Genomic DNA, 23,266 nt, shown 5'->3' with positions numbered 1-23,266 from the left:
GTCAAAATTGTTGGAAAAAGCGGAAAAGTATAGCCGACTGATATTGATAGAGCTTGATACAAGGAACGTTTTGAGGCTGAAGGTGGCGGTACACATTGCGCCAGTTTTATCTGGGTTCAGGTAAACATCAATTTTGTGTTTTTTTTTCAATGAAAAAAAGGGTAACGCCAGAACATACCAAAAAGGTCCGTGGCCACGCTGACAACGCTACGTACTAGTTTTTGGCATACGATCATTCTTACTGACGATCCTTAGGGAATACGATCTTTTGTCCATACGAGCATTATATCGTAAGATCGTTATCCATTAAGATGTTTTTGCATTCGATGAACTTCCTATGATCTTCTGCCTTACAATCTTCTGCTTTACGATCTTTTCCCGGTTACCTGTTCTCTGCAACGTATTGATACTGGTGCTGCCACCTACATGCGTTTTAATTGAAGTAATGCTACACAGTGCTGCATCCGGTAACCGGACAAAATGTCGTAAAGCATAAGATCGTAGGGCAGAAGATCATCATCGTAGAAAGCTGATCGTATGCAAAAGATCGTAATCATAATAGGTAAATATAGTGCGATATGATGCTCGTATGGACAAGAGATCGTATGCACAAAATATGGTCAGTGGAAATGATCGTAGGTATGCCAAAATATCGTATGGGATAAAGAGCGTACAGTTAATCGTTCGTATTAACGAAAGATCGTATTCGCAAAAGGCTCGTCCTCTGTGACCTGATGCTCCACGTCCTCCCTGACCTGACGCCGCCACTGCACCCCCATCCTCTGTGACCTGATGCCGCCCCTGCTCCACGTCCTCCCTGACCTCAAGTCACCCCTGCTCCCCCTTCCTTTGGGACCTGACGCCGCCCCTGCTCCCCCGTCCTCTGTGACCTGACGCCGCCCCTGCTGCGCTCCGAGCCGTGCCCTGAGGCTGTGTCGGGTCGGATCGGCCGGCAGTGGCCGCTGGAGAGGCGAGGGGAGCGAGTGTCTGGTGGCCGGGCCGGCGGTGGGTGTCTACTGGCTGGGACACTGGAGTCGGAGCGTGTGCTGGTCGATGACGCTGGTGGATAACGGGAGACGGTGAGGGACGCTGGTGTTTAACGGGAGACGGTGAGGGACGCTGGTGGATAATGGGAGACGGTGAGGGACGCTGGTGGATAACAGGAGACGGTGAGGGACGCTGGTAGATAACGGGAGACGGTGAGGGACGCTGGTGGATAACGGGAGACGGTGAGGGACGCTGGTGGATAACGGGAGACTGTGAGGGACGCTGGTGTATAACGGGAGACGATGAGGGACGCTGGTGTATAACGGGAGACGGTGAGGGACGCTGGTGGATAACGGGAGACGGTGAGGGGGGGGGGCTGTACTGTACACAGCTGTTGCCGCCTTTTCTCTTCGCTTATATGTAAAGGGTAGCCAACGAGAGTGTTTAAATCCACCTGTTTAATTAGTAGTCAAGTAAATATTAACTTTCAAAGCTCGTGAACATTGATTGTTACAAATCCATTATCAGCAAGGCAGCTGTTTTCAAGGCTTGCCACCGCTGTGATAATTTTGCGTTTGTCCCCAACGCCCTCCTCACCGCCCCCCCCCCCCGCACACACACACAACACAGAATAGCTGTTACAAATTGACCAGGCTGACTTTGGTCCGTCTGTGTTATGTCCAGCTACTGATAGCGTTACCTCTTCTCTCTTCAGGATGACTCGACGACATGCTTCGATCGCCATCGGTGGTGGACGAGGGACGCCATCGGGTGGTGGACGAGGGACGCCATCGGTGATGGACGAGGGACGCCATCGGTGGTGGACGAGGGACGCCATCGGTGGTGGACCGCCATCGTCACCGCCGTCCTGACTGTACCAGAACAACAGCGGCGGACCGAGACAGCAGAGCGGCACCGGGCGGCCACTTCGGAACGGGGCGGGGAGAGAGTGAGAAGGGGGGGGGGGCTAGTTAGACATACCTAGTAAGACTGTTTGACTGTATCGAACGTGATAAATGTGGCTTTTACTCAAAGCAAAAAGAATGTAAAAAAAAAACTTTTTGGAAACCCTATGATTTTTTCGCTTTCCGTTAGAACTTAACTGTCATCAAAAGGTTAATTATTATTCATACTTGCGACAATCATATACACTTCGTATATTTCATTCGTACCTAGTATAAACCATACATTATAATGTACCTACGTAATGATGAGAAGAAGTTTCACGCTCTCTCTCCCTCTTTCTCTCGCACTCCCTCTCTCTCCCTCTCTCTCCCTACCTCTCCCTCTCGCTCTCTCTCCCTCTCTCCCTCTCTCCCTCCCTCTCCCTCCCTCTCCCTCCCTCCCTCTCTATCTCTCTCCATCTCTCTCTCTCTCTCTCTCTCTCTTTCTCTCTTTCTCTCTCTCTCTCTCTCTTTCTCTCTCTCTCTCTCTATCTATCTTTATCTATCTATCTTTATCTTTATCTATCTTCTATCTATCTTATCTTACTATCTTTCCTCCCCTCTCTCCCTCCCTCCCTCTCACCTCTCTTGACTGCCTCTTCTCTCCTCCAGCAGTATTCGTGTGGTTCAACTTCAGACTATGTGGACGACCGTCCTCCGTCCGCCCGGTCCCAGTACTGATGGCCTTCGGACTACAGGACTACCAGCCCTCGGACTACAGGACTACCGTCCCTCGGACTACAGGACTACCGGCCCTCGGACTACAGGACTACACCGGCCCTCGGACTACAGGATTACCGGTCCTCGGACTACAGCACCATCAGTGTTACGGTGGCTACCACGAAAATGGGAAATCAACGATCTCCTTGGAACACAAGGCAAGTCTGTGTTTTCAAATAAACTTATAATTTTGACCAGAACGGACGCACGTTATTGAAGTGGTATCAGTGTTAACTATAAAAAAACGAGTTTATTAAATTTTAATGCCCTGCTAAATCCCTTATGCTGTAAGTTTTAGCCATATGCGAATCCAACAAGGTTTATGACTATTTTCTTAATTTGACGTGGTATGTGTGACCCGTCTATTTGGCGTGATATTTGTGGCCGTCGATATTAAAGTAGTATGTGTGACAGTCTATTTGACAAATTATTTGTGAGCATCTATTGTCGTAGAATGTGTAAAGTGTGACTGTCTATTGGTCATGAAATGTGTGCAGCTCTGCAGAATGACTGTCTATTTGTCGTGGATTGTGTGCAGTGTGATAGTCTATTTGTCGTGCTATACGTGCCCGTCTATTTGTCGTGCTATACGTGCCCGTCTATTTGTCGTGCTATACGTGCCCGTCTATTTGTCGTGCTATACGTGCCCGTCTATTTGTCGTGCTATACGTGCCCGTCTATTTTTCACGATATACGTGCCCGTCTATTTGTCGTGGTATACGTGCCCGTCTATTTGCCGTGCTATACGTGCCCGTCTATTTGCCGTGCTATGTGTGACCGACTAGGCACTAGCTGCCTTGGTGTATATGACATTACGCGTTCATCTACTAACATCTATAGTCTATACCTACGGTCTTTTTTGTGTTTAAGCTCCCGCTGTCCAGACCGATATTTCCCCCCAAATTCCAGATATCATGGTCCATTCAGCACTGAGATAGTCCCGCTAGACCATAAGGGCTTATGTAACAGAACAAAAAGTCAGCGAGCAGAGTAGATTAGCTTTTCTGTAACTTACAGCTGAACTTTTGGTATAAGTAGTTGTATATTAGACGTTCTTGTTTACTGTAGCCGTCTAAAGCACTTCTGGTTGTGATGTTTCAAATCTGATAGAAAATCACTTTCAAATCTGATGAGAAAAACCATGCTGAAAACGGCTGCTCCCTCTGTTTGCCCACAGGCGGAGGTGGCGCGCCTTCTGGTCCAGTCCGGCGCGCGGATCGACCCACTGAACAAGGCGGAACGCTCGCCACTGCAGGTGGCGCCACCGGGGCTGGCGAGCGACCTCCAGCAGCTGGCGCCGCCCTCAGTCGTGTTCGCCGCTGGCACAGATGGCAGCACCGTCGACTTATCCCCGGGTTCAGTGCATCTCGAGCCGCTGAGCCGCCGCCTATTTCATCCCATCAACATAGTTCGTACTTCGCAGTGACCTCTGTGAAACTCTCCGTTGGTATAGGTGGCACCACCGTCGACTGGATGTTGAAATGTTGAAAGTGTCGTCTATTGTATGCTGGAGTGAGCGTCTTTAGTTACCGTCCGCCGTTCATCGACTTGATTCGTTTGGTCGGATGGTGCACTGTCGCTGCCAGGTGTGGGCACCGCATGGCTGCCGCCTTTTCACTGTCATCACCGTGTCGTTATCCGCGCGAACGTTGAGAGCTTCACGTTGATGTGATGCACGTCGTTGTTCGTTGTTTGGCATTCGACCATTGGTAGTCACGAAATAGAGTGAGGGTCTTTGTGACTCGAGCCGTGTACCCCTGATGTTTCCCTGTATGCATGCCACCGATCAATGTTTGGCGCCGAAGAACTGTGATAGAAGAATGAATGTCGTGAAGTAAGCCCTGTTATAGGATTGATTTGATGTGCAGGTGCTCAGCTACTTAGCCCTGCCCTTGGACCTGCCAGCTGGCAATTTGTACGTGGATTGTCGAGTGTTGTGGCAAATAAAATGCTGAAAACCATGGGATGTGTGGTCTGATGTGGTTGGAACACAGTGCGAACGGAGACAGGGGCAAAACGTCTGATGGCGTCACAAGAATAGATCTGGAGTGGCTAAAACACGAGTGTCTAGGACCGCAAAACGGAGAAAAAATGAGGGCGATGGAAGCTAATGCACTAAGGCTTCAGTATGTTTCAGCCGCAATAAGGCTGTCTACAACGTCAGGATCGAACCGGGGCGGTCGGTAAGGCTTTCGCCGTAAAAGAAAGTGGGCGGAGCCTAAACGGCCGCAAAACTGAGATCTGGATAAGGCACTTTCGGGTGCCCCAAAGGGTTTGCCCTGTTGGCCGAGTGGTTAGCGTGACGTCAGCATGCATTTTAGACTTTCGAAGGTTTCGGGTTCGAGACCCGGAATCGCTCCTGATTACGGTAAATTTTTCCGTCCTAAACGGGCCTCGAACCCAAAACCTTCGAAAGTGTAAAATGCATGCTGACGTCACGCTATCCACTCGGCCATCAGGGTAAACCCGTTGGGGCACCTGGAAGCGCATTATGCCGATCTCAGATTGGGGCCGTTTAGGCCCCGCCCACTCCTCTCTGTCGTCAGCCCAGCCCGTGTGACGTCACATCCACTACTGCCGTCGACTGTTTGGCTCGGTACGCGGGTCTCTCAGTCTCCCGAACCGTCTGACCATCGCTGAGAGGAGTTCCCACGCGACTTCCAGGACGTAAACACTCGAAAACACGTCGCTCTAGTCGCTCTTTGGATTGTATTGCAACATCTACAAATAAAAACATACAATAAGGAAAAGTGTTTTTCAGGGAAAGCCGGCGCCACGCAGCGGGGACGGATGGGGGGGGGGGGGCGTTTGGTGTGCCACGGGCCGGGTCCGATTGATGAGTGCTGCCCCGCCGGGTGACGGACGGGGCGGCGCCGGCGGCAGTCGGCCCCTGGCAGCTAGACTGGCCCGACGAGCCGATTGACCCCGGCGACGACCTCTGATGGCCGCGGGCGGTGACAGCCGCCAATCTGGGCCGCCTGGAAGTGAATGGAGACCGGTAAGGGGTGGGCACGCAGGGGGGAGGGAGAGGGAGGGAGGGAGGGTGCCACGGACTGACAAAATAACGACAGCGGAGGGGCTGGGGGAGGGGCTGTGATGCTGTACAGGGGACGGAGCGTGCCTGGCGCAAGAGGAGCCTCGAGAGAAGTGGAGATGCGGCATTACGAACACGGGCATGGAATGTTGCACGTGTTTGCAAGCATGATGCAATACAAACTCAGCGTTCCTTCCCATTGGCTTTTGCACTCATCATTCAGCTTTGTCGCTGTTGCACTCGCTACCCCAATAATATCTACCATAATCGACTGTTACCAACTAACATTTCCAAACTATCAGCTCATTACCATGCATCATGACCGGACTCTGGAATGTCAACAATAATGCGCAACTAATCAATCCTGATACACACTGACAAACTGTTGTATAATGTCAACGCACCCGCTACTGCCGCCACTGCTCACTGTTCACAGTCACTGTTCACCGTTACCGCTCTCACAGCCACAAACATTCAACTTCGCACGATTATCTTATCTCGTATATTGTCTGATTTTGCTTGGAAACTCTTCATTAGGTGCGAATCACCCGGTGCGATCAGCTGACAAGATAGGCAGAGACACCCAGCGGCGGTATTCAGAACCTCAAGTTAATGCAAGTAGCGCCACCTATGCACTGAACGGCCGAGCCCGATTTCCACTAGCTGCACATAACACAGGCATCAAGCCATAGGGAGATCTTGTCGCTAGATGTCACTAGTGGTATATAGCGCCGGCTGTGGTATATGTTATGGGCAGCTAGTGGAAATCGGGGTCGGCCGTTCGGAGCATAGGTGGCGCTGCTTGCATGAACTTGAGGTTCTGAATGCCGCCGATAGGTGTCTGCCTACCTAATCAGCTGATCGTTACCGGGTGATTTGCAGACAGTGAAGCGTTCCAAAGTAATATCAGACAATAGGTGTGCAAGATAATGTTATATATAAGGGTTTAACTGTTTCATTTGAATGCATGTTTGTGGCTGTGATAGCGGTAACGGTGACAGAGACTGTGAACAGTTAACAGTGCGGCAGTGGCAGATGCGTTGACATTTTACAGTGGTATGTATTGATTGTTGCGCATCATTGTTGACATTGCATTGTCGTCATCATTCATGGCAATGAGCTGATACCTGATAGTTTCGAAATGTAACCTGTCAGCATTGAATGAGGGTAGGTAGTTTATTTGAGTAGCGAGTGCAGCAGTGACAGAGCCGAGTGACTATTGCAAAAGTAAGAGTGAGGGAGAGCTGCTTTTTATTGAATGGTGTTTGCAAACACGTGCAACATTTCATGCGTGTGATCATAATGCCGCCTCTCCACTTCCCTCGAGGCAACTCTTGCGCCAGGCACGCTCCGTCCCCTGTACAGCATCACTGCCCCTCCCCCAGCCCCTCTGCTGTTGTTATTTCGTCAGTCCGTGGCACCCTCCCTCCCTCCCTCTCCCTCCCCCCTGCGTGCCCACCCCTTACCGATCTCCACTCACTTCCAGGTGGCCCAGATTGGCGGCTGTCACCGCCCGCGGCCATCAGAGGTCGTCGCCGGGTTCAATCGGCTCGTCGGGCCGGTCTAGCTGCCAGGGGCCGACTGCCGCCGGCGCCGACCCGTCCGTCACCCGGCGAGGCAGCACTCATTAATCGAAGCCAGCCCGAGGCACACCAAACGCCCCCCCCCCCCTCTTCCGTTACGTGGCTAACCAACTTTCCCCTGAAACCAAACACATTCGCTCATTGTATGTTTTTATTTGTAGATGTCGCAATACAATCCAAAGTGCGACTCGAACGTCGTGTTTGTGAGTGGTTACGTCCTGAAAGTCGCGTGGGAACTCCTCTCAGCGATGGTCGGACGGTTCGGGAGACCGCGAGACCCGCGTACGCCGTACAGAGCCAAACAGTCGACGGCAGCAGTGGACGTGACGTCACACGGGCTGGGCTGACGAAAGAGAGGAGTGGGCGGGGCCTAAACGGCCCCAATCTGAGATCGGCATAATGCGCTTCCAGGTGCCCCAACGGGTTTACCCTGATGGCCGAGTGGATAGCGTGACGTCATAATGCATTTTACACTTTCGAAGGTTTTGGGTTCGAGGCCCGTTTAGGACGGAAAATTTACCGTAATCAGGGGCGATTCCGGGTCTCGAACCCGAAACCTCCGAAAGTCTAAAATGCATGCTGACGTCACGCTAACCACTCGGCCACCAGGGCAAACCCGTTGGGGCACCTGCAAGTTCCTTATCCAGATCTCAGTTTAGGGGCCAATTAGGCTCCGCCCACTTCCTTTTACGGCGAATGCCTTACCGACCGCCCCGGTTCGATCGCGACATTTGGGACAGCCTTATTGGCGCCAAAATATACTGAAGCCTTAGTGCATTAGCTTCCATCGCCCTTCCTCGCCCCTTTTTTTCTCGTTTTGCGGGTCTAGATACTCGTGTTTTAGCCACTCCATACCTATTCTTGTGACGCCATCAGACGTTTTTCCTCTTTATCCGTCCGCACTGTGTTCTAACCACATCAGATCACACATCCCATGGTTTTCAGCAATTTATTTGCCATAACACTCGACAATCTACGCACCAATTGCCAGCAGGCAGGTCCAAGGGCAGGGCTGAGTAGCTGAACACCCGCACATCAAATCAATCCTAAAACAGGCTTTCTTCACGACATTCATTCTTCTATGCCTTACATTGATCGGTGGCATGCATACACGGGAAACATCAGGAGCACAGGGGTCTGAGTCACAAAGAACCTGACTATTTCGTGACGATCAATGATCGAATGCCAAACAACGAACAACGACGTGCATCACATCAACATGAAGCTCTCAACGTTCGCGCGGATAACGACACGGTGATGACAGTGAAAAGGCGGCAGCCATGCGGTGCCCACACGTGGCAGCGACAGTGTACCATCCGACCAAACGCCCTAAATGTTTAGATTAGCGGCGGGCGGTGACTAAATACGCTCACTCCAGCATACAATAGACGACACTTTCAACATAATTTCAACAACAGTCGGCGAGGTATGGCTATACAGTCAACGCACGTGTCGCACATACAAAATGCAGCCAACACATGCACCGGTTGGGACAACCGGCCTTGCAATGGGCAGACGTGTCAACGATCTCGGGACGCGAGTACTTCGATACGGGAGAGTTTCCGCCACGACAGGGTGTGTGAGCGGGCATAATAACATAACACTATAAGCCCTTATAGCAGATAGACACCACCCACTAGGCGAGCTGAGGCCTCAGATTCAGAGAACGCGGCAGGTCAACACGAGTCACGCAGGCATCGGCACCCAGTCGACGGTGGTGCCATCTATACCAAGGGAGAGATGCACAGAGGGCACTGCGAAGTACGAACTATGTTGATGGGATGAAAAAGGCGGCGGCTCAGCGGCGAGATGCACTGAACCCGGACATAAGTCGACGGTGCTGCCATCTGTGCCCGCGGTGAGCTCCACCGAGGGCGGCGCCAGCTGCTGGAGGTCGCTCGCCAGCCTCGGTGGCGCCATCTGTAGCGGCGGGCGCTCCGCCTCGTTCTGTGGGTCGCTCCGCGCTCTGGACTGGACCAGAGGGCGCGCCATCTCCGCCTGTGGGTAAACAGAGGGAGCGGGGTCGTCAGCCAATGGGTACTCATATTAGAGGCATATTTGAGAGTTTTGTGCAGGCATTGGCACGTAGGTCAGACTTGATCGCATACAAATTGGACATTGGCTATTTCAAAGAGCACCATTATGACGCACAGAAATATAATTTAGACAGACAAATAGACAGTTACACATACCGCGTTTAACCCTTCTCCTCCACGCCGCAACCCCCCTCCGGGCTGGACAGGCAACTTTATCTCATGCGGGCTGCTCCCTTGGAGCGGCACCGCTGCTCCTGAGGGAGCGCACCCCGTAGCCGGGTGCAGTGAGTGCCTTGGGGCTGGGTGGCCTGTCCTCTGGACGGGCTCAGCCCCGGCGACTCACTAGGGTGCCTGCCCAGACCAATGTCTCCCCCTAATTCCTATCATCCTTCCGGCTCTGCAATGATCTTGTCGACCGAAAGGGCCTAACCCAACAAAACAAAACAAACAAACCGCGTTAAACAGACGGCAATATACACCACGTCACATCAGGGGACACACATACCACGTTTTTTCAAACCCCACATTCTATCTTATAAATTTCCGGGAAGCACGAAAGATTCCTTTCAAATGTGTCAAATCATCCGATCCTTATTGAATAATGGTGTTCGTAGGCTTCTTTTGGCATTGCCTGATCTGCCAAGACAGATAAACTTGAGGGAAAAACGAGTTACTGTGCCCTTTTTGAAAGCTTCTATCCAACTCCCTTGAATTATCGAGAGAACAGATGTGGGGTTTGTACAAAAAAAAAAATGCAACGATATGTACTGCAACAAATATACATATGGTCACAGGTGCAACGACAAAGAGACGGTCACACATACAGCGACATATAGACAGTCACACATACCACATTAAATGAGCCGTTACATATTTACCACGATAAATAGACGGTTGCGTATAAGAAGTCAACTGGATGATCATATTTACCGCGTAAAATAAATGAAAACACATATGCCACTTGGAAGAGAGGGTCACAAATACCATGTCAAATGGACAGTAACATACAAAGAAAATAGACGGTTACACGTTTCTGAAAAATAGCCGATCACATATAGCGCGTAAAACAAAACGTTACACTAACCACGTCAAATAGACGGTACCATATAACTATCACGTCAAATAAACGGTTATAAATACCACAACAAATAGACTGCCACTCGTTCCATGACAAAACGACGGTCATATATACCACGACAAAAATCGATCATTTATGCCACGTGAAATAGACAGTCACAGTCATACACTGTGACAAATAGACGGCCACATATAAGACGTTCAATAGACGGTCACATATATCCCGACAAATAGACGGTCACACCACACATATGCCAAGACAAATAGGCGGTCACACGTAAATTACCACAAATAGACGTTGGCAAATGGCATATACCACGTTAAAAACATAGTCATATTTACCTTAACCACGTAAAAACAAGAGCCACATATACCACGTAAAAAACACGGTCGAATACCACGACAAACACACAGGCTTACATGCCATAGAAAATAATTAGATGGTCACATATCGACGTTTAATTGTTCACTTTACCGTTACAATCACCAAAACACATATACCTCTCATACCGCCCCGTTCCGAAGTGGCCGCCCGGTGCCGCTCTGCTGTCTCGGTCCGCCGCTGTTGTTCTGGTACAGTTAGGACGGCGGTGACGATGGCGGTCCACCACCGATGGCGTCCCTCGTCCACCACCGATGGCGTCCCTCGTCCACCACCGATGGCGTCCCTCGTCCATCACCGATGGCGTCCCTCGTCCACCACCGATGGCGTCCCTCGTCCACCGCCGATGGCGTCCCTCGTCCATCACCGATGGCGTCCCTCGTCCACCACCGATGGCGATCGAAGCATGTCGTCGAGTCATCCTGAAGAGAGAAGAGGTAACGCCATCAGTAGCTGTACATAACACAGACGGACCAAAGTCAGCCTGGTCAATTTGTAACAGCTATCCTGTTGTGTGTGTGTGTAGGGGGGGGGGAGGATGGGCGTTGAGGACAAACGCAAAATTATCACAGCGGTGGCGAAGCCTTCAAAACAGCTGCTTTGCTGATAATGGATTTGTAACAATCAATGTTCACGAGCTTTGAAAGTTAAACATTACTTGACTACTAATTGAACAGGTTGATTTAAACACTCTCATTGGCTACCCTTTACATATAAGCGAAGAGAAAAGGCGGCAACAGCTGTGTACAGTACAGCCCCCCTCACCGTCTCCCGTTATCCACAAGCGTCCCTCACCGTCTCCAGTTATCCACCAGCGTCCCTCACCGTCTCCCGTTATCCACCAGCGTCCCACACCGTCTCCAGTTATCCACCAGCGTCCCTCACCGTCTCCCGTTATCCACCAGTGTCCCTCACCGTCTCCCGTTATCCACCAGCGTCACCGACCAGCACACGCTCCGACTCCACTGTCCCAGCCACCCACCACCCGGCCCGGCCACCAGACACCCGCTCCCCTCGCCTCTCCAGCGGCCACTGCCGGCCGGTCCGACCAACACAGCCTCAGGGCACGGCTCGGAGCGCAGCAGGGGCGGCGTCAGGTCACAGAGGACGGGGGAGCAGGGGCGGCGTCAGGTCCCAAAGGAAGGGGGAGCAGGGGCGACTTGAGGTCAGGGAGGACGTGGAGCAGGGGCGGCATCAGGTCACAGAGGATGGGGGTGCAGTGGCGGCGTCAGGTCAGGGAGGATGGGGGAGCAGGGGCGGCGTAAGATACTGGTGGACGGGAGATAACAAGTGACAATTTCCACGGCCTGAAGAAGATATCACGGGAATTATACATACAGCAGCAAATGAAAATGAAATGTAGCGGACAACAAAATTATCTAGTGGTCACAGCCTCCGATGTCACAGAGCAGTGGACAGTGGACACAGTTCGCGCAGACGCCAAAATGCTTAGAAATTTACCTTTCGGGATGGTTCTTAGCTGATTATCAGCTAGTTAAGCTGGTTCTACGCCGATTCGTAAGCTTATTTCATTATATAAAAAAAAACAATTTGCACATTTGTAGCAATAACAGATAACTTAAAATACATACACGCTTTAATCCGTAAATATAGTAAATATATCATATAGAACAATGAGCTAAGCGTCTACTAAAAGGGGATGCAATAAAGCAATCGTAAAAAAACACTGAAAAAGTATTAGTACGTACAACCTCGAGCGTCGATCAGACCATCAATTTCATGGCCAGCAGGTTCTGGCACTCGTCCTTCCTTCAGCTCCTGGGTCGTCGACAGCGACGCCGGCGTCAGACCGACATCCTCCCCGTTCCCGGAGGGAGACGGAGTCCTCCAGCGTCTCCAGCTCCGGCCGGTGTTCGCAGCTCTGCGAGACGAGCGTCAGGCCCGCCGGGCGGGGTCACAAAGGTCCATCAGCATACACGGGCGGGCCAGAAGCTATCGAACGCCGTTTGATTTTGAAAATCGGTCGGTAACTTTCCGAGATCTTAGGATGGTGTGGGATGGGAAGGGGAGGGGGACGAAACGACCCGCACCCTACGGATGCAGGATCCTTCGATGGCCCTACGATGCGCGGGTTAAGAAATGCCATTCAGGCCAGGGTCATGAAATTTACAGGGTGGGTGTTAACTCAATCAAGACGGGAGTAGATACCGATAGCTTCGTTGCGATCGGGCCGCTCTTTACGCGAGTCATTTGTGAAAAACCGCGAGGGTCCGTTCCACTCGCCCCCTATAAATGCGAGGGTTAGGAAATCGGACTATTCAATCCGTTTGCCTCTCTCTTTCTCTCTCTCTCTCTCTCTCTCTCTCTCTCTCTCTCTCTCTCTCTCTCTCTCTCTCTCTCTCTCTCTCTCTCTCTCTCTCTCTCTCTCTCTCTCTCTCTCTCTCTCTCTCTCTCTCTCTCTCTCTCTCTCTCTCTCTCTCTCCCTCTCTCTCTCTCTCTCTCTCTCTCTCTCTCTCTCTCTCTCTCCCTCTCTCTTCTACTTCAAAAGACGTCTTATATGGTGAAAAACATGAGACGTCGACAGGATACCCGCCGGGCTCCACTGATAGCGCTGGTCTGTACCACCACGTCAACCACAGGAAGGCACTGGCGGTCCCAGGGGGGGGGGCACGGGGGCCATGGCCCCCCCCTTTGGTGCTGAAAGGTGGGGCCATACTATCTTTTGGCCCCACCTTTCAGATCGAACAAAAGTCCTAGAAAAGCTTTTCGTATGTTTCATTTTCTTTCTTGCGCCATCAAAGGACGTAAATTTCACTCATGAGGGCTCAGTTTCGCATTCTGTCAATTTGGTGGTCAGCGTCGCTGGCACCGGTTCACGAGTATGGCCGGATCTTATATGGAATATCAGCGTGGGTTTACTTGAGGCTCTCGTAGGCCCAGCAATGGCTGGCATGAGACCCTCTTCGGCAGTGGTGGGTGGGCCCTGCTAAAGGAGATTGGCTCTAAGACACTAAAGTAAGACCTCATGGGTTGGTGCTGTGCACCTCAGAAGCCCGGTGGTGACGCCGTATGCCGGCTTGGTTTCTTAAGGATTAGCGTGGGAACTCCGGGGCCTGCATAGAGTTTGCATGAGCTAGTATGTAATCTCAGAGGCATGTGTGTAATGTGTACACAGTGGCGGTCGCGGGGGGGGGGGGGGCATCAGGGCCATGCCCCCCCAAGGTCAATAAAGGGGGCCATCATATCATTTGCCCCCCCCCCCCTCAAACAACCAATGGGCCCCCATATAGGTGTATGGGGCCCTGGCAATTATTCGATCGTCACGAAGCTCAAAAAAACCCACGCCCAGCTATTAATATAGCTCCCACACCGGTCTTTGAGCGTCCTACACTGACCTCTGAGGGAACTTCAGTGGCGGTCAAGTGCCCACGTTGACCGCTAAGAGCCTACATCAACCTCTGAGACCCCACATCTGGCCTATGAGGGCCCCTAACAGGCCTCAGGGGCCCCAACCGGCGTCTGAGGGTCTCACACCGGTCTCTGGTGGCCTTATTTATGTCTGTGGTGTCCCAAGACGAACCTTAAGGTGCCAATGAGGGCCCCGCACTGGCTGCTGAAGACCTGATGCCGGCCTCTAAGGGCCTGCATTGGCATTTGAGGAGGGCCCATCTTGGCCTTTGAGGGCCCTCTGCTGGCCTCTGGGGTCCAACGACGGCTCATGCCGGTCTTTTAGGGCCCCACGCTGACCTCTGAGGGCCCATGTTGGCCTGTAATAACCCACATTAGCCTCTGAGAGCCCAACTCGGTCACTGATTGTCTCAAACTACTGGCCTTTGTAGTTTGCAGGCCCTGTACTGGTCTCTGAGGGCCCTAAACTGGCCTCTACGTGAAAACATATATGGGTGGGTTTCTGAAGATCAGAGGGCTCACGCAGTCTCCGGCACAGCCTTACGTTGGTCCTGATCGAGATTACTTTGCGTCCTGATGGTCCCGCGCAGATTCCCTCATATTTCGACGTCGGGACCCCATGAGCCGGTGTGGGTTCTGGGGCTGGCAGAGACTGATGAAGTCCTTAGGGCTCAGGGCCAGTCTTTTTAGCAGTAAGACTAGGCAGGTTGAGTGAGCTCCAATAGAGCCGCTGCGAAGCCCCGCAGGAGTCGCGCGCGGCCCTCAGATGCCAATTTTGAAAGCTCGGAACCTGTGGGGGGTCTCCAGAGGTCGGTCGGTGTACCTACTCTCTCCCGCCGCCACACAACTAGGTATCTATATTACTATTTGAGGAGGGTGCGTCTGTCCGTTACCGAGGTCCCGACTTGGTGGTGCTTTGCGTGGACTGCAGGCCAGACCGTTGCACCTAGCCCGGTGAAATTTTCACAACTCATAGATCAAGGATGCGTGACGTGCCTTTGAGGGGTCTCAGCTCGATCGGATTGATAGGGAGCGCGTGGCGCGTGCTCAAAAAGTGCAAATTCGCGTCATAGACTTTACATGTATAAATCGGCGTGCGAAATCGGGCGAAAATGGCTAATTTTGGCCGACACGGGTCCAGTTCCCGTGCAATATCTTGGTGACCAGGGATCCGACCGGCACGGGGAAAACAGCATCGTGTACAGAATTGAACGGGCTATTGAATGGTGTGCAATGCAGAGGATAGCACGCGCCACGTGCACCGGAGAGGGCACTTTTATTTGAAAAATTGCGGTTTTTGAGGGATTTTGGAATTAATTTTATTTTTAGGTGACCGTTAAATGGAGCGAGTTGAATCAACGCCTATTTGCAAGAGAAAGGTACCGCCTCTCATAGAAAAATTGTGAAAATCTGATTGATCCAAATCAAGGTGGTGCAAATCACAGGAGAAAATGGTGTTTGTCAATTTTGTGCCACTTTATTAATCACACGGGGTTTGCTGCATAACCTGATACCTTTGGCAATTGAATATGGTACCATTGGATAGAGCATTCAATTTCTGTCCAATATTCACTCTTCATTTTTGCATAATTAGCAACAGTATCCTTAAAAATGTAAATGTTCCAAACCATTACATTGTCATTTTTAGCGAAATTCATCGATGGCCCTCAAAAGACTTCACGCCAGTTTTCGAATCATTCTAAAGTAGAACGCATGATAATACGACACGGGCACCTCGATGCGATGTATCTTTTTGTTTTCTTACAAAATGCTTGGCCGTCAAAAAGCAATCGAACGAAATGGATATCTATCTTACTATTTGAACAGGATCCATCTGTTTGTTTGTTTGTCTGTCCGCCACGCCGTGTAGTGGGTTCAATTTAGCCGGCCTACAGGGCAGACGGTATATCGTAGGGGGTTGAAATTTGCACACCTTATAGGTGACAGAACGGGTCAGCGCCTTTTCTAGGTTCCGACTCGCTGGGGTGCACGGTTCGCGCGTGGGGCGCGCTGGAAGAACGCCAATGAAATTTTGATTGGTTCGTAGATCTTCATTGAGAGCCGGGGTCGACAAACTTACTGAGCTAAATGCATGCCGATCGGCGGCGGGTGCCTCGCATTGGCGGATGGGCAAGTTTTAATTTGAATAAAAAGTGGCGAGAGAATGTGTTGATTTTCGTTCAATGGCAACAGTTTGTGATAGGAATTTACAAATGCACCGGGTTTGCCACAATGCGTCACATTTGTCTCATGGCGCCATTTTTGCCGCGGCTCGCACAGTTTTGTTAAATATGGCCCAATAAGGGTACAATTTGGTGCAAGGGTGCATGCTCAATCGCCGGGTGAAAATGCGCCGCGTTTGTAGCAATGCGCCACATTTGCCACAAAGCGCCATTTCCGACAAAATCGAGTAAGGGTAATAGAATGGCACGAATAGGGGCAGGGCTGGGAACACTAAGTCTGATATTTTAGTACTGATTGGATCCAATTATTCTGTGACCTGACATGACCCAGCGGTGTTGGTAGGGGTAGTGGTAGGGGTAGCGGTAGGGGTAGGGAAGTGGTAGGGGTAGTGGTAGTGGTAGGAGTAGTAGTAGGGGTAGGGGTAGGGGTAGTAGTAGGGGTAGTAGTAGGGGTAGTGGTAGGGGTAGGAGTATGGATAGTAGTAGTGGTAGGGGTAGTGGTAGATGTAGTGGTAGTGGTATGGGTAGGGGTAGGGGTAGTGGTATGGGTAGGGATAGTGGTAGGGGTAGTGGTAGGGGTAGGGGTAGTGGTAGGGGTAGGGGTATTGGTAGGGGTAGGGGTAGTGGTGGAGGCAAAAGTAGAATTGTGGCCCGGGCTGATCCCATCGGACGAGAGGTGACCTATGTGACCTGGCCTGACCCAAAGTGACCGGGGCTGACTCCCTTGGCCTTTCTAGACCCCGTATCAGCCAAATTTCATCCAACAAAACCCTCAGAACAGTTCTTTTTTAATTCTCTTCACATTTCCGTCCATATCTATGCTTCTAGACGACACATCGATTTGAAACGAACACCATTCGAAAGCAAATTGGCTGGTGCCGCAATTTTTTCCTACCACGCAGCAAAGCAAGTGGCGCAGCCGCTTGTCTAACTTACTATTCAAACAGAATCCGTCTGTGAGTCTGTGAGTCTGTGTGTCCGCACATCGTGTAGTGGGTTCAATTTGTTACGGCTACAGGGCAGACGGTTTGTTGTAGGAGGTTGAAATTTGCACACCTTCTAGGTGATAGAGCGGGTCAGCGCCTTTTCTAGGTTTCCACTCGCTGGGGTGCACGGTTCGCGCGTGGCGCGCGCTGGAAGAACGCCAATGGAATTTTGATCGGTTCGTAGATCTTCATTGAGAGCCGGGGTCGACAAACTTTGTGGACTAAATGCATGCCGATCGGTGGCGGGTGCCTCGCATTGGCGGATGGGCAAGTTTTTAATTTGAATGAAAAGTGGCGAGGGAATGTGTTGATTGTCGCTAAATGGGTACTGTTTGTGATAGGAATCAACAAATGCACCGCATTTGCCGCAAGGCGTCACATTGGTCACAAGGCGTCATTTTTGCCGCACATCGCACAGTTTTGTCAAATATGGTCCGATAAAGGTACAATTTGTTGCCAGGATGCATGCTCAACCAACAGGTAAGATGCGCCGCGTTTGCCGGAATGCGCAACAATTATCTCAGGGCTTCATTTTTGCCGCAAATCGCACAGTTTTGTCAAATATGGTCCGATATGGGTGCAATTTGTTGCAAAGATGCATGCTCAATCACCGGGTGAAAATGCACCGCGTTTGCCGTAACACGCCACATTTGTCACAAAGCGCCACTTCCGACAAAATCGATTAAGGGTAATGGAATGGCACGAATAGGAGCGGGGCTAGAAGATCTTTTAAATTCTGATTTTTAAAAACATTTATTGGATCCAATTAATATGTGACCTGACATGACCCAGTGGTAGGTAATGGTAGTGGTAGGGGTAGGGGTAGTGGTAGTGGTAGGAGGTAGGGGTAGGGATAGGGGTAGGGGTAGGGGTAGGGGTAGTGGCAGGGGTAGGGGTAGGGGTAGTGGTAGGAGTAGTAGTAGGGGTAGGGGTAGGGATAGTGGTAGGAGTAGTAGTAGGGGTAGTAGTAGGGGTAGTGGTAGGGGCAGTGGTAGGGGTAGGAGTATGGATAGTAGTAGTGGTATGGGTAGGGGTAGTGGTAGTGGTAGATGCGGTGGTAGGGGTAGGGGTAGGGGTAGTGGTAGGGGTAGTGGTAGGGGTAGTGGTAGGGGAAGGGGTAGTGGTGGAGGCAAAAGTTGAACAGTGGCCCGGGCTGATCCCATCGGACGAGAGGTGACCTTTGTGACCTGGCCTCACCCAAAGTGACCGGGGCTGACCCCTTTGACCTGTCTTGACCCCGTATCAGCCAAATTTCATCCAACAAAGGCCTCAGAACAGTTCTTTTTTAAATTCTCTTCACATATCCGTCCATATCTATGTTTCTAAACGACACATCAATTTGAATCGAATACCATTCGAAAGCAAATTGGCTGGTGCCACAATTTTTCCTACCACGCAGCAAAGCAAGTGGCGCAGCCGCTTGTCTATACTACTATTTGAACAGGATCCATCTGTTTGTTTGTTTGTCTGTCCGCCACGCCGTGTAGTGGGTTCAATTTAGCCGGCCTACAGGGCAGACGGTATATCGTAGGGGGTTGAAATTTACACACCTTCTAGGTGACAGAGCGGGTCAGCGCCTTTTCTAGGTTCCGACTCGCTGGGGTGCACGGCTGGCACGTGGCGGGCGCCGGAAGAACGCCAATGAAATTTTGATTGGTTCGTAGATCTTCATTGAGAGCCGGGGTCGACAAACTTTGTGGACTAAATGCATGCCGATCGGCGGCGGGTGCCTCGCATTGAAGGATGGTGAAATTATTAATTTTGATAAATGGTGGCGAAAAAATGTGTTGATTGTTGCTAAATGGGTACAGTTTGTGATAAGATTGTACAAATGAACCGCGTTTGCCGCAATGCGTCACATTGGTCACAGGGCGTCATTTTTGCCGCAAATCGCACAGTTTTGTCAAATATGGTCTGTTAAAGTTGCAATTTGGTGCAAAGATGCATGCTCAATCACCGGGTGAAAATGCGCCACGTTTGCCGCAATGCGCCACATTTGTCACAATGCGCCATTTCCGACCAATAAGATTAAGCGTAATGGAATGGCACGAATAGGAGCAGGGCTAGAAACTTTTTTAAGCCTGTTTTTTTTTTAATACTTATGTATTGCCGGATCCAATTCTTCTGTGACCTGACATGACCCAGTGGTAGGTAGTGGTAGGGGTAGGGGTAGGGGTAGGGGTAGGGGTAGGGGTAGGGGTAGTGGTAGGAGTAGTAGTAGGGGTAGGGGTAGGGGTAGTGGTAGGAGTAGTAGTAGGGGTAGGGGTAGTGGTAGGGGTAGTAGTAGTGGTAGGGGTAGTAGTAGGGGTAGTAGTAGGGGTAGTGGTAGGGGTAGGAGTATGGGTAGTAGTAGTGGTAGGGGTAGGGGTAGTGGTAGGGGGTAGGAGTAGGGGTAGGGGTAGTGGTGGAGGCAAAAGTTGAACAGTGGCCCGGGCTGATCCCATCGGACGAGAGGTGACCTATGTGACCTGGCCTCACCCAAAGTGACCGGGGCTGACTCCTTTGACCCGTCTTGACCCCGTATCAGCCAAATTTCATCCAGCAAAGCCCTCAGAACAGTTCTTTTTTTAAATTCTCTTCACATTTCCGTCCGTATCTATGCTTCTAAACGACACATCGATTTGAATCGAACACCATTCGATAGCAAATTGGCTGGTGCCGCAATTTTTTCCTACCACGCAGCAAAGCAAGTGGCGCAGCCGCTTGTCTATATTACTATTTGAGGAGGGTGCGTCTGTCCGTTACCGAGGTCCCGACTTGGTGGTGCTTTGCGTGGACTACAGGCCAGACCGTTGCACCTAGCCCGCTGAAATTTGCACAACTTATAGATCAAGGATGCGCGACGTGCCTTTGAGGGGTCTCAACTCGATCGGATTGATAGGGAGCGCGTGGCGCGTGCTCAAAAAGTGCAAATTCGCGTCATAGACTTTACATGTATAAATCGGCGTGCGAAATCGGGCGAAAACGGCTAATTTTGGCCGACACGGGTCCGGTTCCCGTGCAATATCTTGGTGACCAGGGGTCCGACCGGCACGGGGAAAACAGCATCGTGTACAGAATTGAACGGGCTATTGAATGGTGTGCAATGCAGAGGATAGCACGCGCCACGTGCACCGGAGAGGGCACTTTTATTTGAAAAATTGCGGTTTTTGAGGGATTTTGGAATTAATTTTATTTTTAGGTGACCGTTAAATGGAGCGAGTTGAATCAACGCCTATTTGCAAGAGAAAGGTACCGCCTCCCATATAAAAATTGTGAATAGCTAATTGATCGACGCCAAGGTGGTACAAATCGCTAGAGAAAATGGTGTTTGTCGATGATGTGCCACTTTATTAATTACACGGGTTTTGCTGCATAACCTGATACGTTTGGCAATTGAAAATGGCACCGTTGGAAAGAGCATTCAATTCTGTCCAAGATTCACTCTTCATGTTTGCATGATGAGCAACAGTATTCTTAAAAATGTGAATGTTCCAAACCATTACATTGTCATTTTTAGCGAAATTCAGCGATGGCCCTCAAAAGACTTCACGCCAGTTTTCGAATCATTCTTAAGTAGAACGCATGATAATACGACACGGGCACCTCGATGCGATGGATCTTTTTTGTTTTATTACAAAATGCTTGGCCGTCAAAAAGCAATCGAACGAAATGGATGCCAACCAAATCGACACAGACCAACCCAATACCCATGGGTCAAAAATAACCCTTCTTCGCGTTGCGGAGCACGCGGGTAACCCTAGTTTACCAACCAAATCGACACAGACCAACCCACGGGTCAAAAAATCCCCCCTTAGCGTTGCGGAGCACGCGGGTAACCCTAGTGTTACCTATACCTATGAGTAAATGTCATAGTCTGAAAATGCTCTCTGGGTTTCACAATTCACATGCTTGTTCAAAGCAAGAGGTATCTGTACTTTTCCGAATTGTTTTATAGTGGTAAGGTCATGAATCCGCGTGCCTGACCTTCCAGTATACCTATGCTACACCGATCCGTCGTCATGGTGCAGTGGGCCGACCGGTGGAAGCACCGTGGGACGGGAAATGGAACTGGTGATTTTGCCTTAAATTGAGCTTAAAAATTTCACGCAAGAATCAGATGGATGAAGCATAAGTAATGCCAACTGCGCGGCACCTCGTGGACGTAAAAAATTAGCCGATCACCCCCCCCCCCCTCCCGGTGACGGATAGGTAACTGTGGGGAAGACGCACCCCTGGGTTAAACGCCTCCCCTAAAAAAATCGTAGATCTTATCGGCGGATAGGTGTTTTATCCTGTCTTTCAGAACAGTCAGCTGCTTGTTTACGTACCGTAAACCGGGGTGAGTTGATATGGGGTGGTGAGTTGATATAAATTGCTCGAAAAATGTTAAAATGTGTGCTGCTCATCCATTTGTAAACCAATTTTCAGTTTTATTTTTCTGTGAAGTGAAGCAACCAATAAGTGATGCATATAGCTGAGAAAGGCATGCATGTGGTGCAGTGCCTTCTTAACACATTACTTTTTTCAAAGTCCTTTTTTTCTTCTGATTTTGAAACTAAGGAAAAGTCCCCACCCTACAGCAAAGACGGTGGACATTCATGAAACAACATGCACTGGGAAAGAAACTACCATCAATTTACTGTTGATCCCAGGTAGTTTTGGGTTTCACCTATAACAACGCTTTTTTATAATTTTAAGAAAAGTGACAGGTGGTGAGTTGATATGCCATCAGGTGGTGAGTTGATATGCATGATAAAAGCTGATACCAGGCTGGTAGGCATGCAAATTAGCATGAAATATGGGTCTGCAGGTAAGACAAAGTCAATTAGACCAACTCTTCTCCTTTTCTTTCCCCACATCATTCCATCAACCCCAAAAGCTTTAGTTTTTTTCTGAATGCTTGAGACGAGGCCTGTTAGTATCACTGATGTTAGTTGTCGGACTTTCGTCCCCGTCTTGAGTTGAGATGTTAGTTTCACAACGTTTCAGCCAGTAGCTTCTCCGGCCGTAGTCAAGCCTGCCTCGATAGTGGAGTGGTTACAACCGTGGACCATCACCGGGGAAACCCGAGTTCGATTCCCGCTGACTACAGGAGCTTTCGAACTGTTTGACGCGTACGGCGCAACGCCACCAACATCCAGGTCCTTGAGGGTCAAAGAACACCTGACGAGTGACGACGGCCGGAGAGTAACTGGCCGAAACGTTATGAAACTGAATCTCAACTCAAGACGGGGACGAAGGTCCGACAACTAACATCAGTAACCCCAAAGTTTTTTTTTTTCTGTGGACATACCTAACATGCAAAAGGCACAGCATAGCTCCCTGTCAAGTCTCAAGATGGCTCCCTACAAGCTACAAAGGAACACTATGGAACACCTATATTACATACAGATTAAAAAAACTGTTATATTTATTCGTAGTTTCGAAAATGACAGAACTGTCATTTCTGTATGGCTAACAGCGCGGGAATTCTGATCTCGTGAAACTGATTAGTTTTCCTGCTTGGCAGTTGCCAACCGAGAACGAGAGGCAAAATGAAATGGAACAAACAATATAAAGAAATTGACTGGTGTTTGGCCCTCGCCCGTATTCGTGTTTTGCCAGCGTTTAACGTATGGGGGGGGGGGGGTCCGTTGGAATCCCATCGTCGTTTGGCCCCTGGTGGAGCTAGAGCTTCGCGGAAAAAATGAGCGTGTTTCCCGAGACGCGAGGAAGCCGATGATAACCAACTTGGTCATTGGTTAACCTTCCAGGCCAGGTCAATTACCCAGAAGTCGGGAAAATAGGGGGTTATTTGAAGTTCGTAAAGCGAGTTTACTATTTTTTGGCTGTTGCTGATCGCGAATGTCATGTTAGTTTTGCTCACAGATGTCTTCGTACATTTAGGCCAGGTCAGGTCAGGTCAGGTCAACCAGTAGGTGTCCTGCCGGCTATCCATAGGGAGTGTCAAGTGTCAGCTACCACTGACGGTGTCGTAACATGT

The 23,266-nt window shown here is 50.4% G+C and overlaps 2 protein-coding genes and 1 long non-coding RNA gene across 3 annotated transcripts; 2 read left to right on the top strand and 1 right to left on the bottom strand.

Moving 5' to 3' along the window:
• The first annotated feature begins 1,787 nt into the window (after nt 1-1,787).
• LOC122375064 lies at nt 1,788-4,612 on the top strand. The gene is made up of 3 exons (XM_043354222.1): nt 1,788-1,936; nt 2,544-2,809; nt 3,829-4,612. Exons 2-3 carry the CDS (start codon nt 2,612-2,614, stop codon nt 4,075-4,077), a joined length of 447 nt encoding a protein of 148 aa, XP_043210157.1. The 5' UTR covers nt 1,788-1,936; nt 2,544-2,611; the 3' UTR covers nt 4,078-4,612.
• A 1,943-nt stretch (nt 4,613-6,555) lies between these two features.
• On the top strand, nt 6,556-7,461 carry LOC122375063. The gene is made up of 2 exons (XR_006255331.1): nt 6,556-6,741; nt 7,172-7,461. It is a non-coding gene; the product is annotated as an uncharacterized LOC122375063 (long non-coding RNA).
• A 742-nt stretch (nt 7,462-8,203) lies between these two features.
• On the bottom strand, nt 8,204-11,871 carry LOC122375062. Its single transcript, XM_043354220.1, has 3 exons — nt 11,679-11,871; nt 10,883-11,185; nt 8,204-9,266 (listed from the first exon to the last, which is right to left on the bottom strand). The coding sequence occupies exons 2-3, from the start codon at nt 11,182-11,184 to the stop codon at nt 8,993-8,995; spliced, it is 576 nt and encodes a 191-aa protein (XP_043210155.1). The 5' UTR covers nt 11,185; nt 11,679-11,871; the 3' UTR covers nt 8,204-8,992.
• Nucleotides 11,872-23,266: the final 11,395 nt, after the last annotated feature.

The sequence above is a fragment of the Amphibalanus amphitrite genome, unplaced genomic scaffold (genome assembly GCF_019059575.1).
Source record: "Amphibalanus amphitrite isolate SeventyFive unplaced genomic scaffold, NRLGWU_Aamphi_draft 001767F_arrow, whole genome shotgun sequence".
NCBI classification, from domain to species: Eukaryota; Metazoa; Arthropoda; class Thecostraca; order Balanomorpha; family Balanidae; genus Amphibalanus; species Amphibalanus amphitrite.
Note: the sequence above shows the minus strand (reverse complement) of the source record. Positions and strands in the feature narration are given on the sequence as shown.

Bases quoted from the DNA above. Each gene is read 5' to 3' on its own strand.
- LOC122375064 (XM_043354222.1), top strand. From the start codon at position 2,612: ATGGCCTTCGGACTACAGGACTACCAGCCCTCGGACTACAGGACTACC. The intron at 2,810-3,828 runs GCAAGTCTGTGT...GTTTGCCCACAG, and splicing joins CGATCTCCTTGGAACACAAG to GCGGAGGTGGCGCGCCTTCT.
- LOC122375062 (XM_043354220.1), bottom strand. From the start codon at position 11,184: ATGACTCGACGACATGCTTCGATCGCCATCGGTGGTGGACGAGGGACG. The intron at 9,267-10,882 runs GTATATGTGTTT...GTTTACCCACAG, and splicing joins GGAACGGGGCGGTATGAGAG to GCGGAGATGGCGCGCCCTCT.